The 17275-nt window shown below is 36.9% G+C and overlaps 2 protein-coding genes across 7 annotated transcripts in view; both read right to left on the bottom strand.

The window, feature by feature from the left end:
* arih2 (ariadne homolog 2 (Drosophila)) overlaps nucleotides 1–8707 on the bottom strand; it is a 45301-nt gene extending 36594 nt beyond the window's left edge. For 2 of the 6 annotated variants that reach the window (XM_062054472.1, XM_062054473.1), the window contains exons 1-3: nucleotides 8433–8707; nucleotides 4358–4416; nucleotides 4186–4289 (exon numbers count right to left, since the gene is read on the bottom strand). The gene's annotated coding sequence lies outside the window, so the exon portion shown is untranslated. Of the gene's footprint in view, nucleotides 1–4185; nucleotides 4293–4357; nucleotides 4417–8432 lie in introns of all 6 variants that reach the window. The other 4 variants (XM_062054470.1, XM_062054471.1, XM_062054469.1 and 1 more) reach the window with 2 other exon arrangements.
* A 2890-nt stretch (nucleotides 8708–11597) lies between these two features.
* Nucleotides 11598–17275, bottom strand: part of xpc (xeroderma pigmentosum, complementation group C) — a 31261-nt gene continuing 25583 nt past the window's right edge. The window contains exons 11-14 of the mRNA XM_062054459.1: nucleotides 15690–15821; nucleotides 15454–15623; nucleotides 12289–12382; nucleotides 11598–12198 (exon numbers count right to left, since the gene is read on the bottom strand). Coding sequence (XP_061910443.1) covers nucleotides 11881–12198; nucleotides 12289–12382; nucleotides 15454–15623; nucleotides 15690–15821 — 714 coding nt within the window. The 3' untranslated portion in view covers nucleotides 11598–11880. The remainder of the gene's footprint in view (nucleotides 12199–12288; nucleotides 12383–15453; nucleotides 15624–15689; nucleotides 15822–17275) is intronic.

Consider the following 17275-nt stretch of genomic DNA (forward strand, 5'->3'; position numbering starts at 1 on the left):
GTACTGAGAGCGGTGCACAGAGTGAACACTCTTGTAAACTGTTTTAAAGAGGCAAAGACAACCAAACACACATAGACATGGCAATTTATCGATACCGACAAAGTTACTGAATTCATTTTCATTTATCATTCCATCCATTGATCCATCGGCTCAGGCCTTAGCATGCCCACACGTGACATTACTCACTTTTAAAGTTAATGTTATGTTTTGCAGGGGTTTACTTCTTTTAACACTTGTGTAAGGATTAAAAAAAAAGAAAGTTTTTAAAAACTGAAATGTGAGGTAAATTACGTAAACGATGACGGAAATCGTTTTTGCGCTATGGCTTTGTCATCAAAAGGTAAGACAGAGGTAAGCTTATTTTTACGCTTGTATGACCGTTTACGTTGGTATATGTTACTTAAAACAACATATGTAAGTGGTCTCGGGAGTACCTAGAAAATACATGTAAATGATGTGTTGATAGCCGCAGTTTGACCCTAGAACTGATTATTACCATTTGCATTATTTTCTGTGGTGATAATATTACATTTCAAACATTTAGTGTTCAACCTTAGACATTTTGTTCCCTTATTAAGTTTTATAGGACATAAGTACATTTTTTTTTATATATATATAATGGCTTTGTGTCAGACTTGATGCCATGTAGACATGACAAATGAAAAGGCTAGCAGTTGCATCATGACCACACCTCATGCCCTTTACACATGAGGACTCACTGCCCTAAGTGATAACAACATGACCTTACAACAAAATAACAACCGAGCTTAATCGATCCTTACAGCGGCAAAGGAAAGCATGAGATTAAAAGTGGTCATTTTTCATAATGCATTATTTTGTTTACAATATTGCACCTCCTTCTGTAGCCATATCTCCACTGGTTTTAAGTCGTGTTATTCTTGTCCTTATCTTGGCAGTGTACTACATTGAACATGTGCGGGATGAAGGCCATGTGTCTGAGGGTTTTAGAGGATTAGCAGAACAAGCTTTAGCTTTAAGGGGATAGGGAGACGCACACCTGTATTGCAGTTAAGGGAATTGCTGCGATGGGCAATATACTCAGTTCCAATAGAAAAAAGAAAGAAAAAAAATCTAAACCATTGTTGGTATATTCATTATTCCTACATTGTTGATACAAATTATTGTTACAGTGAAATAATTATTGTTACCTGTGGTAATGCCACTATGATACAACATCTGTATTATAATCCTTGAACAAAGTAACAGTGAACTCATGTGAATAATCACTGAATGGAGAACTGGGGGTGGGATTAAATAAATTATCTTCTTCCCACTCCCTTTCAGGCAAAACTGGACAATCATGCATTACGTACTATACATTACCTTTTGCACTATATTAATTTATATTATTATGTGTTGTCAACTTTGTACTTTTTTATGTCATTGCCTGAAATAAATAAATAAATGAAATGAAAAAAAAAAATTAAATGATAATAATGCTAAATTTGTAAGATTTCAAAAGGGGAACTGCACTTTTTTGGAGGAATTTTGCCTATTGTTCACAGTTATTATGAGAGACAAACACTTTTTTTTTTAGGATTCTAAAGATGATTAAAAAACGCTTGAGGGGGCTAATTATATATATATATATATATATATATATATAAATAATCAATATAGAACTAATAAAATATCATTGAATAACAGGTTTGTTTTAAAATGTAGTTTTTTTTGCATTTTGAAAGAAAATATATGCATCGTAGCAAATAATGTGATGGTGCAATATTGACTACGCTCGCACTGCCACAGGAATATTGGCAACCGAGGGCAAACCCTGCATAGTCCTTATTTGTGCCACCTCAATTTAAAGAGGTTATTGTTAAGTGTTTATTGTGATTTTAAAATTGTGTTGACATTGTTTGTTGTTGTGTTGACATCTCATTTCCTTGCTGCCTTGATAAATGAGGGGATTATAATCAGAGGAAGGTTACATTTAAAATAAAATAAAAATGTTCACATTTAATGGGGAATTGCATTTTTGGGGCGGGAGGGGGGTTTTGCCCATTATTCACAATCATGAGAGACAAGAACATGTCTTTTTTTTAAGGATTTTGAAGATAAAAAAACGCTTGCAATATTCGGCTGATGGAATTCCCCCATGTTGCCTTCAAAGCCATCAACGTTTTACATACATGCTGGAAGTATATATAATATACTGTAGTAACCGACACGTTCATAACAATATGTAAAATATAAGCCGTATTTTGGTCATTCCAAGCATTACCCGAACTTATTTTCTGGGCGCATTTATTTCAGTGCCCATAGTAACGCACTTCCTTCTTCCGGCAACAAAGGTAAATATGTTAATCATGGCAGACTTTGTAATAGACAACAAATATGACTATTTTTGGACAATATTTGGACAAAGGAAGATCCACAACCTCATCTTTTCAAGACAGACTATAAAGAGGATGATGAACAGCCGGTTATAGAAGCTTAGCGAGCACCAAGAAAAAGGTGAAAAGTACCAGCGTACAGAAGCCGAGAGAGTCAGGACCGGTGTTCTGGCGAAGAAAGCACAATGAAAGACGAACTGTTGAGCTTTTAGCATAGTGGATAGCACGCTCGCCTCTCATGCCAGCGTCTTGGGGAGCGATAGGAAGATCAAACAATAACGAACCCTGCAGTGGTAGAAACTTTTTTCCACAGAGTCAAACAAAAAATTTTTTTTCTTGTCATAAAGAAATACAATCATGTGTGCTTACGGACTGTATCCCTGCAGACTGTATTGATCTATATTGATATATAATGTATATTTTGTGCTTTTTATGTTGATTTAATTTAAATTATTATTTTTTTATTTTTTATTTCTTGTGCGGCCCGGTGGTTGGGGACCACTAAACTAGAGGATAGGTTGATTGGCAACACTAAATTGGCCCTAGGGTGTGAATGTGAGTGTGAATGTTTGTCTGTCTCTGCAGCTGAGATAGGCTCCAGCACCCCCCGCGACCCCGAAAGGGACAAGCGGTAGAAAGTGGATAGATGGATAGTATATAAAATATGTTTTCAGTTATTTCACCTTTTTTTGTTAAGTACATAACTCCACATGTGTTCATTCATAGTTTTGATGCCTTCAGTGACAATCGACAATGTAAATAGTCATGAAAATAAAGAAAACCCATTAAATGAGAAGGTGTGTCAAAAAAATGTAAACCCGAAATTGTTATTTCTGTCAAAATTGCTGTTGTAGTATTGTTATCGTTGTAGCGACATAACTACTGACTAGTTACACAGCATTAAAACATGACACACTGACTTCCTGTTCAGTGGAAATTAACAGTCAAAATAAAAGCATGGTAGTATTAACCAGGATTGTACCATAGCAACGAAACAAAATGCACCTTTTTTTGTTTTAGCATTTTTTTCAGGTGGTTAGCCACCGGAAGAAAGATTTGAGAATCTACAATGTACATAGTCATGAAAATAAAGAAAACACATTGAATGAGAAGGTGTGTCCAAACCTTTGGCCTGTACTGTAGGTAATAAAAAATATCAATAATCATCGGCCAATATACAAAAACTTGTAGCGTGATGCAGTTTTCAGGCATGTCGCCCAACCCTAATTTAATGCAATGTTTTTCAACCTTTTTTGAGCCAAGGCACATTTTTTTTATTGAAAAAAATCCGGCGTCACACCACCAGCAGAAATCATTAAAAAATGAAACTCAGTAGCAGTAAAAAGTTGTCGTCGCAATTGTTGGATATGACTTTAAACCATAACCAAGCATGCCTCACTACAGCTCTTGTCTCAAAGTAGGTGTACTGTCACCACCTGTCACATCACGCCGTGACTTATTTGGAGTTGTTTGCCGTTTTCCTGTGTGTAGTGTTTTTAGTTCTTGTCTTGCGCTCCTATTTTGGTGGCTTTTCCTGTTTTGTTGGTGTTTTCCTGTAGCAGTTTCATGTCTTCCTTAAACGCCATTACCTGCACATGCTTTGTTTTAGCAATCAAGACTATTTAAGTTGTTGCTATCCTTCTTTGTGGGGACATTGTTGATTGTCATGTCATGTTCGGGTGTGCTTTGTGGACGCCGTCTTTGCTCCACTGTAAGTCTTTGCTGTCGTCCAGCATTCTGTTTTTGTTTACTTTGTGGCCAGCTAGGTTTCAGTTTCGTTCTGCGTAGCCTTCCCTAAGCTTTAATGCCTTTTCTTAGGGGCACTCACCTTTTGTTGATTTTTTGGTTTAAGCATTAGATACGACGGCAGACCCTCGTCGTCTCACACGACGTGTTCCCGATGTCTACAAGCAATTAGCTACCGACTGCCACCTACTGACATGGAAGAGTACAACAGTTACGCTGCCGAGCTCACCCACCATTGTTTACCTGCATCTCACCTTTTTTGTAAGGGGCGCCGGAAGTTGGCAGACCCCGTCAGCGATCCTGTTCTGTCTCCCTGTAATGTTTGTCAGATCTTGAATGGGATTGTGCTGAACATTTTAATTTCCCCTTGGGGATTAATAAAGTATTTCTGATTCTGATTCTAGACAGCGCCGACACATTATTTTCAGACTATAATTACTTGTTTGCAAAATTTTTTTTACCCCAAATTGGTGAAATTACATAATCTCCCACGGCACACCAGACAATATCTCACGCTACACTCCTTAACAAGGTGCAGTAGATTCTAATGCACATTGTTAATTAACCCTTGTGTAATGTTCATATTGTTGTTACTCAGCCAGCTTTTGTGGGTCTGATGGACCCGTTGCATTTTGTGGCTTTTTATGCCTCACAATCAAACACTTTTATGTTAAAATACCGAACTGACGTTTACCTCATCCCAATAAACATCTGTTCAGTATTTTAACATAAAAGTGTTTGATTGTGAGGCATTCAAAACCACAAAATGCAACGGGTCCATCAGACCCACAAACGCTGGCTGGATAACGATATGAACGTTGCACGGAAAATTTCTCGGCCAGTTTCTGCATCCCACAGGGATTCTTCTTTTGTGTTTCTGCACCTGCGGTTCCCACACAAGGTTGCAACATTGTTTGTCAACACTGTCTGCTCTCATTTTCTCGCACATTTGACCCTCTGATATTCTGTGTACCTACACTCTGTCCTCCTCCTGTCTAGGCCTGCTGTGTGTGTGTGCGTGTGGTACACAGAACATCAATTTCAACACTTCTATTAGGCCCGGGTCCAGTAGTGGATCCGGACATCTTATATGTACCGTATTTTTCGGATTATAAATCGCAGTTTTTTTCATAGTTTGGCCGGGGGTGCGAAATATACTCCGGAGCGACTTATGTGTAAAATTATTATTATTATTAACACATTACCGTAAAATATAGAATAATATTATTTATCTCAGTCGCGTAAGAGAAGAAGCAAATGTCAGCAAACGTCACACACGTCAACCAATAAGAATTCGGCGGGGGCGGGTCATGGCAGAAGTGCATTGTGCGTCATGGCAGAAAAACATTGTGGGTCATGGGATGCTAACTGCTGCTACATCCGTAGATATTAAAATGTATTATTTCAACATTGGCGGTAACTTATAAAAACTGAGAAGGGCTGAACGAAAATAGCACCGAAAAGGAAATCATATACTGCAAATTACAAGCTGGACGTAGTGAAATATGCAGCAGAAAACTGCGATCGAGCAGCAGAAAGAAAGGAAACGACGCATACCAGAGGCGACACCGGGGAGGAAGATTTCCTCGGATTTAGCGATCGGGAGTGACAGATTGTTTGGTAAACGTATAGCATGTTCTATATGTTATAGTTATTTGAATGACTCTTACCATAATATGTTACGTTAACATACCAGGCACGTTCTCAGCTGGTTATTTATGCCTCATATAACGTACACTTATTCAGCCTGTTGTTCACTATTCTTTATTTATTTTAAATTGCCTTTCAAATGTCTATTCTTGGTGTTGGATTTTATCAAATACATTTCCCCCAAAAATGCGACTTATACTCGAGTGCGACTTATGTTTGTATGTATTCTGATGTACAAACCCTGTTTCCATATGAGTTGGGAAATTGTGTTAGATGTAAATATAAACGGAATACAATGATTTGCAAATCCTTTTCAACCCATATTCAATTGAATGCACTACAAAGACAACATATTTGATGTTCAAACTCAAACTTTTTTTTTTTTTGGCAAATAATTAACTTAGAATTTCATGGCTGCAACACGTGCCAAAGTAGTTGGGAAAGGGCATGTTCACCACTGTGTTACATGGCCTTTCCTTGTAACAACACTCAGTAAACGTTTGGGAACTGAGGAGACACATTTTTGAAGCTTCTCAGGTGGAATTATTTCCCATTCTTGCTTGATGTACAGCTTAAGTTGTTCAACAGTCCGGGGGTCTCCCTTGTGGTATTTTAGGCTTCATAATGCGCCACACATTTTCAATGGGAGACAGGTCTGGACTACAGGCAGGCCAGTCTAGTACCCGCACTCTTTTACTATGAAGCCACGTTGATGTAACACGTGGCTTGGCATGGTCTTGCTGAAATAAGCAGGGGCGTCCATGGTAACGTTGCTTGGATGGCAACATATGTTGCTCCAAAACCTGTATGTACCTTTCAGCATTAATGGCACCTTCACAGATGTGTAAGTTACCCATGTCTTGGGCACTAATACACCCCCATACCATCACAGATGCTGGCTTTTCAACTTTGCGCCTATAACAATCCGGATGGTTCTTTTCCTCTTTGGTCCGGAGGACACGACGTCCACAGTTTCCAAAAACAATTTGAAATGTGGACTCGTCAGACCACAGAACACTTTTCCACTTTGTATCAGTCCATCTTAGATGAGCTCAGGCCCAGCGAAGCTGACGGCGTTTCTGGGTGTTGTTGATAAACGGTTTTCGCCTTGCATAGGAGAGTTTTAACTTGCACTTACAGATGTAGCGACCAACTGTAATTACTGACAGTGGGTTTCTGAAGTGTTCCTGAGCCCATGTGGTGATATCCTTTACACACTGATGTCGCTTGTTGATGCAGTACAGCCTGAGGGATCGAAGGTCACGGGCTTAGCTGCTTACGTGCAGTGATTTCTCCAGATTCTCTGAACCCTTTGATGATATTACGGACCGTAGATGGTGAAATCCCTAAATTCCTTGCAATAGCTGGTTGAGAAAGGTTTTTCTTAAACTGTTCAACAATTTGCTCACGCATTTGTTGACAAAGTGGTGACCCTCGCCCCATCCTTGTTTGTGAATGACTGAGCATTTCATGGAATCTACTTTTACACCCAATCATGGCACCCACCTGTTCCCAATTTGCCTCTTCACCTGTGGGATGTTCCAAATAAGTGTTTGATGAGCATTCCTCAACTTTATCAGTATTTATTGCCACCTTTCCCAACTCCTTTGTCACGTGTTGCTGGCATCAAATTCTAAAGTTAATGAATATTTGCAACAAAAAAAATGTTTATCATTTTGAACATCAAATATGTTGTCTTTGCAGCATATTCAACTGAATATGGGTTGAAAATGATTAGCAAATCATTGTATTCCGTTTATATTTGCATCTAACACAATTTCCCAACTTATATGGAAACGGGGTTTGTATGTTCTTCACAGAAAATGAGCCAAAGTCAGTGAGTCTCAGTTTGAAAAATTAATTAATTGTATCATTATACTTTGAATAAAAAATGAAAACGGGTCCCACAGACCCGAACACCACACAAGGGTTAAGGAGTGTGTTGGGTGTAATATAAAACAATGACGACACTCCCAAAATAAAAGCCTCGCAGCATTGATCCTCTTGTTATGTGTGCCCCATGACATGGATTGGATTATGTTTTTTTTTTGCAGACAGTGGGGGCGTTTAAAAGTAAAAGTCCACCGATAGAGTCCGGGTGATCCAGCCAGGCGGTCCTCCTGGTGCCAGCCGAACGCCCGGCTAAAAATAGGCTCTTTAAAGTGGGTGACACACATCCTTGCTAAGCTAATGTATCACAGCGACTCAGCACAGTTTTTGTAACGCGTCCTAAAAGATGGGGGATGGGAGATGTTATGTTCAAGATGAAGTCTAACCAAACTAACATGTTGTTTTTACACAACATTCATTTCATTTATTTGGCAGTAAACCCTGAACGCCACACGGACTGGCTAATTTGTGTTAGCCGGATTAGCTTGCCAACATTTAAACATCGAGTCATGCAGCAACACAAAGGCAATAAGCAGAGAATTCAAAGAGTAACTTTACAAAGGAATTGTTATTAAAATAAAATAAAAAGCTTCACACGTCATTTTTAGGACTTTACGATATTACAGCTAGCATGGTTGTTAGCTGGTCATCGTTGTGCTTACGCCTCTTGCCCACTCTTTAAATCCGTGGATTTGGCATGTAAACAAGGCCCTCAGCTACCGGACAATCCGCTTAAACGCGTTTGAAAAAAGCCGTGTTTTAATGCTACGTAAAGTTTGTGATATTTACCTCAGAGTGCGGCGGCAGTCCGGTCCACGGTGCGATAGAAAAGTGTCTTTTAGTGGCAGAAAGGGACTACAAAGGCGCTCCGAGCGTTAGCTGTTAAAGCGGAAAACGTGATGCGTTCCAGGTGTACTGAAGAGAGTCGGAATTTCCAAGTTTAAAGTTAGGGAGAACGATAAACGCCGCTGGAACGTCACTCAAATGCGCTTTTTAAATCACCCCAAAGTCTGAATTCATAGCTACATACATTTAGTAGTACGTTTTCAACCTAGTCAAAAACATTTATGTCGGCCCATTTTCATTGAAAGTGTAGTGTACGAGCATTTGTGGCATGCGAGAGTTCGACCGGTAGGAACACCTGCTGTATGGATAATCGTTAATAAATAATAAAGGATCAAACGTAAGTCGTCAGTATTTTAAAGTATACATGTCTTAGTCATTTTTGACACACAAAAAAACACTGCACACCTTAATCAATCAATCGGTCAATCAAAACTTTATTGATAAATTCATTTTCAATCACAGGCAACAGTAAAAAAAAAAAAAAAAAAAAAAGTTAAATTAATAATTAAAAAAATACAAAAACGACCCAGCGCAGAATATAAAGGTACGAACATAAAACCGTAAGAAAAATGTTAGTAGTAATTAAATACATTTAAAAAAATTAAAAAACGAAGAATTAAAAAAAAAAAAGTTAAACTAATAATTCAAAAAATACAAAAGCAATATAAGGTAAAAAAAAAAAAAAAAAAGGTAAGAACATAAAACCGTAAGAAAAATATTAGTAGTAATTAAATAAATAAATACAAATTAAAAAACGAAGACAAATTAAAAATGTTAAGTAAAACGCCTGATTAAAAAGATTTGCCTTTTACCTTTTTTTAAAGTGAGTATCAAAAACTTATTTTTGTAATAATTTTGATATCAGGGATTTTTTTTAATGTTTTGTTGTCTTGAAATTGAGTACATTTGGTCAGTTTCTCTCTCTGGCCTTCAGGACCTAAAACCTGGTTGAGATGTTTGTGCTCTTTAAGATTTCCCTCTTGTTTTCATGTGTTTTTTTTACCTTATTTTTGGGCAACTGCAGGGATGAATAAAATCCATCCTATTCTATCCATGACTCGATGTCTAAAATGCAGTTAAAAAGGGTATCCGACAACTGTGTATCATACAGACCTGGGCAAATTAAGACCCATGCGACCGGTTGAGCTTTTCAATCTGGCCCGCCGGACATTCCCAAATATTTTTTTTAGATCATTAAGATGGAAACTGTAGCTGCCATTATGATGTGCAGTCCTGTTTTCTAATTATGGTAATCTAATTAGTTACTATGGTAATCTACGTCACAGCAGCTCAGACGAGGCACCAAGCAGTGTGGGCGGGGAGCGTTTCCACAGACGCGGAAGGAGATTTTCACAACAAAGTTCTAAAGCTTAGTGATATATAGAATAGAATAGAATAGAATATAAAGTACTTTATTGATCCCGGGGGGAAATTCAGCAAATATCAGATGTATCAGATTGTAGGTGGGTTTATTTTGTACCCTTCGCGTTCATATTTCACTGTTTGTTGCATTTCACTTGATTGTAAAATATGTCGATCGAAAGGGGTTGTGACATTCATATTTTGTCAATATTCAGTGTTTTATCGTTCATAGAAAAATGTAAAATTCCATAACGTTTTTTAAGCCGGTCTGTCATAACATTTTTAGCATTCAATCAGACATTATTGTGAGGTTTTATATTAGTGTTCCTAAAAAAAGATATACCGGCCCCCAGACACATTCTTTTCTCTAAATGTGGCCCCCCGAGTCAAAATAATTGCCCAGGCTTGGTGTATCATCATGTGCCTCCTGATGACATTTCCAAGAGGTAGCGTCTAAAGTTTAAAAACAATGTGACCTAAAATGGAGCTTATTCACCTTATTTCATGGGTTCCTGATGAACATGCATCATTTAAATTCTACCTGAGGTTTAAAATCTTGAAAGGCGCTGTGGCTCATCTTGAAACCGGACTCCAAAATGTTGTTTCTGTTTAAAAAGTAATTGACTTGGTTAAAAAAAACCAAAACGTTTTTCTAGACTTTTGCTAAAGAACCGTAAGTTGAATACAGGTTGGTAGTTATTAAAATTATTAAGGTCCAAACTGCTCCACTTAATAGGCAACAGGGATAACCACTATCTCACAGGTGTCAAATTCAAGGCCCGGGGGCCAGATGTGTCCCGCCACTTCATTTTATTTGGCCCTGGAAATAATATGTATCAATAAAGTACTGTAACTTTTCTTTCTAAATGTATTCTTTCTATTTTGGGAGGAAAAAAAAATGTAGTCCATGTAATCGCAAATGATGTTAACTTAAATATTGTCTAATTATGCAAAAATATATTATTAAACATTCTAATAATTTTTTAAAATATAAATAAATACTAATAATAATGATTTCAAAGCAAGTTATCATCAAATTGTCCAATGTAAAAGTAGCAATAGATTTCATGGTAAAATTGTGAAATTTACAGCATTTTTCTTTAAATGAAAAAAACAGTACTTTTTTAAAATTGTAATAAACTGTGGTGTCGTTTTGGCATTTGCAGTAATACACCGAAAAATCTACAGTTGTTGATTTGCAGTAAAAAAAAACAAAAAAAACTGGCAGCTCACGTACCCAAATTTTACTGTAAAATGCAGGGTTTTTTTTATTTACAGTAAAATTCTGGCAACTGAGCTGCCTTTTTTGAATTTAACTATAAAAACTGCAGTACTGTTTTTCCACTTACAGTAACATACGCTAAATTTTGAGGTGAAATTATTGCAACTGACCATATTTTTATTTTATTTTTCAAAAAATGTAATAAAATGCATTAAAAAATTGTGTAATAATAGTATTCATTGTGAGAAGCGGCCCTCTGGGGCCGAACATAACTGCGATGTGGCCCTCAGTGAAGACGACTTTGACACTTCTGCCCTATCTGAAGAGAGCAATTCCATCCATCCTTCCAATAATGCTTAAAGACTGTGCCATAAAATGATTGTAAAAGCCATATGGGGACTAAAAATCAGGTTGTTGGGTGTCCTTGCATTACCCACAGCAGAACTCTCCAGTGTTTTGGACAACATATTGAGTATGTTAACAGATGCGATGCTGACATTTTTAGTAGTATTTGGATGAAAACATTGCAGTGTTTAGCTCTGTAGTTCTTCAAAAGGTACTGAAAAGTTTTGTCAAAAAAAAGGTTTCATGCATATATCATGATCACAACATCCACCATGATTTTTTTAAATTTATTCACATACAAAAATAGTTTCCTCTTTTATGTGGCCTCTGTGTGAAATGTGTATATTAACATGTTGCCTCTTTTGATTAGCTGTCACTAAAACTGCCCATTTGTGCGTTAAAAATGTGTGTGTTTTTTTTTTAGGAGTGATTCCAGTGAGTTAAGTGCAAAGTGAAAATGTTTCATGCTTTCTCAAAGGGGAACAAATGTTTTTCTTTCCCTCTCCTGTCCCGCTTTGTCTTCATTGCGCTGACACCTCCTTGTTCCTCCTCCGTTTGTCTGTTTTGGGGCCAGGACATAGCCAGGGTCTCCGACGCCGTTTTACTGCTGGGATTTTCCTCCACAACGGTGTCCTCGTCCGAAGAAAGTCCGTCACATTTGTCTCCGTCGGCTTTAGTCGAAGAGAGGCCCTTCTTGCCGTAACGCTGTTGAATACGTTCTCGGATCAGCAAGCCTTTCACCAGGAGAGTCCAGTTGGAGACAACTCTCTTTTCTCGTTTCTGAACAATGCGAGAGAAAAGGTAGGTTGGTTTGGGGTGAGGATCTGATCAGTCATAAACAGATGCCTTTAAAAGAGCACACCCACACACCTCTTTTTCCTTCTGTTTTTGAATCTCTTGTTCTTCCACCCAGGCGGCCCTCAGGATCTCCTCGTGCTCCTCACACACTATGTAGCCATCAGTGCTGTAGCACAAATGGGATTTCATTTAAATAAATATAATTTTATGCAGATACCAAATACAGATCAGCAGGTACCAGAAGTTAAGAAAAGTTGCTTTTGCATAATATTGCGAAAGAAAACGCCAGATAATATGTCTCAGCATAATAATACTCGTATGTTTAATGCGCCGAAAATCCATCAAGGGTACGGCTTAATAGCTTACCGAAGTTGTACTAAAACATTTTGATGGATTTCTGAGCGCCTAGTGTAATGTTTTATATTTTCAATGGAACATATAAAATGTTGGGTGTTGTTTACTTGAGTCATATTGCCATCATACTGCAGTCTACACGTATCTCTTATGTTTGACTGGTCACACTTATCATTACACCATGTACCAAATTAAATTGCTTCGAGGTCGGTAAGCAAAAGCAGAATTATTCCGTACATTAGGCGCACCGGGTTATAAGGCACACTGTCGAGTTTTGAGGAACAAAAAGAGGATTTTAAGTGCGCCTTGTAGTCTGGAAAATACAATACTGTAAGCACATATCCATTACCTTGCTGTTGTTTATTACGAAGGACTACTAGAACCACACTGAAGAGAAAATATATTTTTGTGGAATACACACAAAAATAGTATGATATAAAAAAGTAAAAGTTAAATATTTTAAATATTTTATGTTATATTTTAGCAAATAAATGGGTTAAAAATGTTTTAAACATTTTTTATTTTTGAAAAAAAAAACTATTATATTGAAAACGTAAGTCACAGTAAGTAAGTGATTTAAAAAAAAAATTGGGGTAAAAATAGTAATTATCTATTTCAAGTTTTATTTTGTATATTTTTGTGAACATATGTGAAACAAGGAGAAGTAGACATTATTTTAAAAAAAAATAGCACAGATGTGTGGATATATGATGGGAAAAAAAGGACATATTTTAGAAGTTACAATGTTTTTTGTTTTGTTTTGTTTTTTTAAAAGGAGCACATTTTCAAGAAAAGTGTTATACGTTGTTTGGGTGAAAATTGTAAAAATGCTGTTTTCAAAAATAAATATTTGTTGTAGATTTTCATGAATATATATGAGACAAAAAGTAGTAAACATTTTGAGAATTAAGTCAATAAGGTTGACGAAACAACAAAAAAGTGACATTTTTTTGTGAAAAAAGGGAGCATATTTTTACCAAAAAGGGGTACATTCTAGTGAAAATAGTGAAATGGATTTTTTTTTAAATGGTTGATTTTCATGAGATCATATATTTTTGAGACAAAAAGTATATTTTGAGACAATATTTTTTATTTCATATACACATATATAAATATTTATCAATGTATATATTTTCTAAATAGTTATTCATTTTTAAGAAATACTTAACTGAAGAAGAAAAAGTCATTCTTTAAAAGAAAAAGATGTGGAACCAAAGAAAACCTATATTTGATTTTGTGAGAAAAAGTTGTACATTTGAGAACATTTTTTGTACATTTTAAAGAAAAATAATTGTACATTTTAAAGAAAAAGTTGCATATTTCAATAATAAAAAATAAAAAAATGGACTTGCATTTTTCTGTGACGTCACATGATTAAAAGAAGAAAAATACTTAATTTTTGCCAATGATATCGAGGGAATGCAGACATTAAAAAATAAATATGCAAATATTTTAAAGATTTTTTGTTACAGTTTAGTAAAAAAATGGGGTTAAAAATTTGTTTTAAAAAATTCATAATTTTTGAGAAAAAACAAGTATATTTTCAAGAAACAGTAAGTCACAGTAAGTAAGTTGGTGATTTAAAAAAAAAACATTTGGGTAAAAATAGTAAGTATCTATTTCAAATGTTATTTTGTATATTTTTGTGAATATGTGTGAGACAAGGAGAAGTAGACATTATTTTTAAAAAGTAGCATGGATGTGGATATATGATGAGAAAAAGGGACATGTTTTGGGATTAAGTTAAAACATGTTTTTTTTTTTAAAGGAGCACATTTTCAAGAAAAGTGTTATACATTGTTTTGGTGAAAATGGTAAAAATGCTGATTTCAAAAATAAATATGGAAAAATGGTTGATTTTCATGAATATATGAGACAAAAAGTAGCAAACATTTTGAGAATTAAGTCAATAAGACTGACGAAACAACAAAAAAGTGACATAATTTTGTGGAAAAAAGGGAGCATACTTTCACAAAAAAGGGGTACATTCTAGTGAAAATAGTAAAATGGTGTTTTTGAAAATGGTTGATTTTCATATATTTTTGAGACAAAAGGTATATTTTGAGACAAACAATTGTATATACATATATAAATATTTATTAATATATATATATTTTTTAATTGTTATTTATATTGAAGTGAAGTGAATTACATTTTATATAGCGCTTTTTCTCTAGTGACTCAAAGCGCTTTACATAGTGAAACCCAATATCTAAGTTACATTTAAACCAGTGTGGGTGGCACTGGGAGCAGGTGGGTAAAGTGTCTTGCCCAAGGACACAACGGCAGTGACTAGGATGGCGGAAGCGGGGATCGAACCTGGAACCCTCAAGTTGCTGGCACAGCAACTCTACCAACCGAGCTATACCAAAGAAATACTATATATAAGAAGAGAAAAAGTCATTATTTAAAAGAAAAAATTGTGTAACCAAAAAAAAAAAAACCCTATATTTGAGAAAAAAAGTTGTATATTTTTGAAGAAAAATAACATTTTGTGAGAAAAAGTTGTACATTTTGGAGGAAAATGTTGTACATTTTAAAGAAAAATAATTGTACATTTTATAGAAAAAGTTGCATATTTCCATAGTAAAAACTTTAAAAATGGACTTGCATTTTTCTGTGACGTCACAAGATTAAAAGAAGAAAAATACTTAATTTTTGCCAACGATATCGAGGGAATGCTGACAGTTCTTGGCGTGCACCACATGGGAGAGCTAGCAGTGCATGATAATAAACAACCACAATGTAACCCACCAGACATTCTCAAATGATCTATGATGCCATACAATGGAACCGCAACTCGCCAGGACCTCAGCTCACAAAATTACATCAGCACACGTGTGTGTCAAATGTGTGTGTCTAGTGAGTGCTGTGTAGTCTTACACCGCGTGCGAATATCCCCCGTGGAAGTCGAAGCCGGTGACGGCGGGGGCAGCGTCGAGGTCCAACTTCTTGGCAACGCGGTTGAGGTTGGCCAGCCTGAGGTGGACACAGCCCACCGGCAACATGCAGGCTTTAAACAAGTACACGTTGCCGTAGTCGTTGCGGGGAACCTGAAAGCAACGTAAGAAGACAGGTAAAGAAAATGAATGCAGCTAAGTTGGATAGCCAGTGATTACCTTTCCATCCACAGCTATTGGTGGTTGATACTCTTCAGTCTGCCATTCTCCAAACAGAGCCAGGTCGTTTTCATCCTTCTGCTCGGTCGCCACGCGAGCCTTGCGGGAACGATTAGAGAAGCCCTTCACCATCTGACATGGAGATATGGAAGGTCATTAGTTCAACCGATAAGTATGAATAATACAAACCCCGTTTCCATATGAGTTGGGAAATGGGTGTTAGATGTAAATATAAACGGAATACAATGATTTGCAAATCCTTTTCAACCCATATTCAATTGAATGCACTACAAAGACAACATATTTGATGTTCAAACTCATAAACTTTATTTTTTTTTTGCAAATAATAATTAACTTAGAATTTCATGGCTGCAACACGTGCCAAAGTAGTTGGGAAAGGGCATGTTCACCACTGTGTTACATGGCCTTTCCTTTTAACAACACTCAGTAAACGTTTGGGAACTGAGGAGACACATTTTTGAAGCTTCTCAGGTGGAATTCTTTCCCATTCTTGCTTGATGTACAGCTTAAGTTGTTCAACAGTCCGGGGGTCTCCCTTGTGCTATTTTAGGCTTCATAATGCGCCACACATTTTCAATGGGAGACAGGTCTGGACTACAGGCAGGCCAGTCTAGTACCCGCACTCTTTTACTATGAAGCCACGTTGATGTAACACGTGGCTTGGCATTGTCTTGCTGAAATAAGCAGGGGCGTCCATGGTAACGTTGCTTGGATGGCAACATATGTTGTTCCAAAACCTGTATGTACCTTTCAGCATTAATGGCGCCTTCACAGATGTGTAAGTTACCCATGTCTTGGGCACTAATACACCCCCATACCATCACAGATGCTGGCTTTTCAACTTTGCGCCTATAACAATCCGAATGGTTCTTTTCCTCTTTGGTCCGGAGGACACGACGTCCACAGTTTCCAAAAACAATTTGAAATGTGGACTCGTCAGACCACAGAACACTTTTCCACTTTGTATCAGTCCATCTTAGATGAGCTCAGGCCCAGCGAAGCCGACGGCATTTCTGGGTGTTGTTGATAAACGGTTTTCGCCTTGCATAGGAGAGTTTTAACTTGCACTTACAGATGTAGCGACCAACTGTAGTTACTGACAGTGGGTTTCTGAAGTGTTCCTGAGCCCATGTGGTGATATCCTTTACACACTGATGTCGCTTGTTGATGCAGTACAGCCTGAGGGATCGAAGGTCACGGGCTTAGCTGCTTACGTGCAGTGATTTCGATTTTCTGAACCCTTGGATGATATTACGGAGCGTAGATGGTGAAATCCCTAAATTCCTTGCAATAGCTGGTTGAGAAAGGTTTTTCTTAAACTGTTCAACAATTTGCTCACGCATTTGTTGACAAAGTGGTGACCCTCGCCCCATCCTTGTTTGTGAATGACTGAGCATTTCATGGAATCTACTTTTATACCCAATCATGGCACCCACTTGTTCCCAATTTGCCTGTTCACCTGTGGGATGTTCCAAATAAGTGTTTGATGAGCATTCCTCAACTTTATCAGTATTTATTGCCACCTTTCCCAACTTCTTTGTCACGTGTTGCTGGCATCAAATTCT

The sequence above is a fragment of the Entelurus aequoreus genome, linkage group LG07 (genome assembly GCF_033978785.1).
Source record: "Entelurus aequoreus isolate RoL-2023_Sb linkage group LG07, RoL_Eaeq_v1.1, whole genome shotgun sequence".
NCBI lineage: Eukaryota > Metazoa > Chordata > Actinopteri > Syngnathiformes > Syngnathidae > Entelurus > Entelurus aequoreus.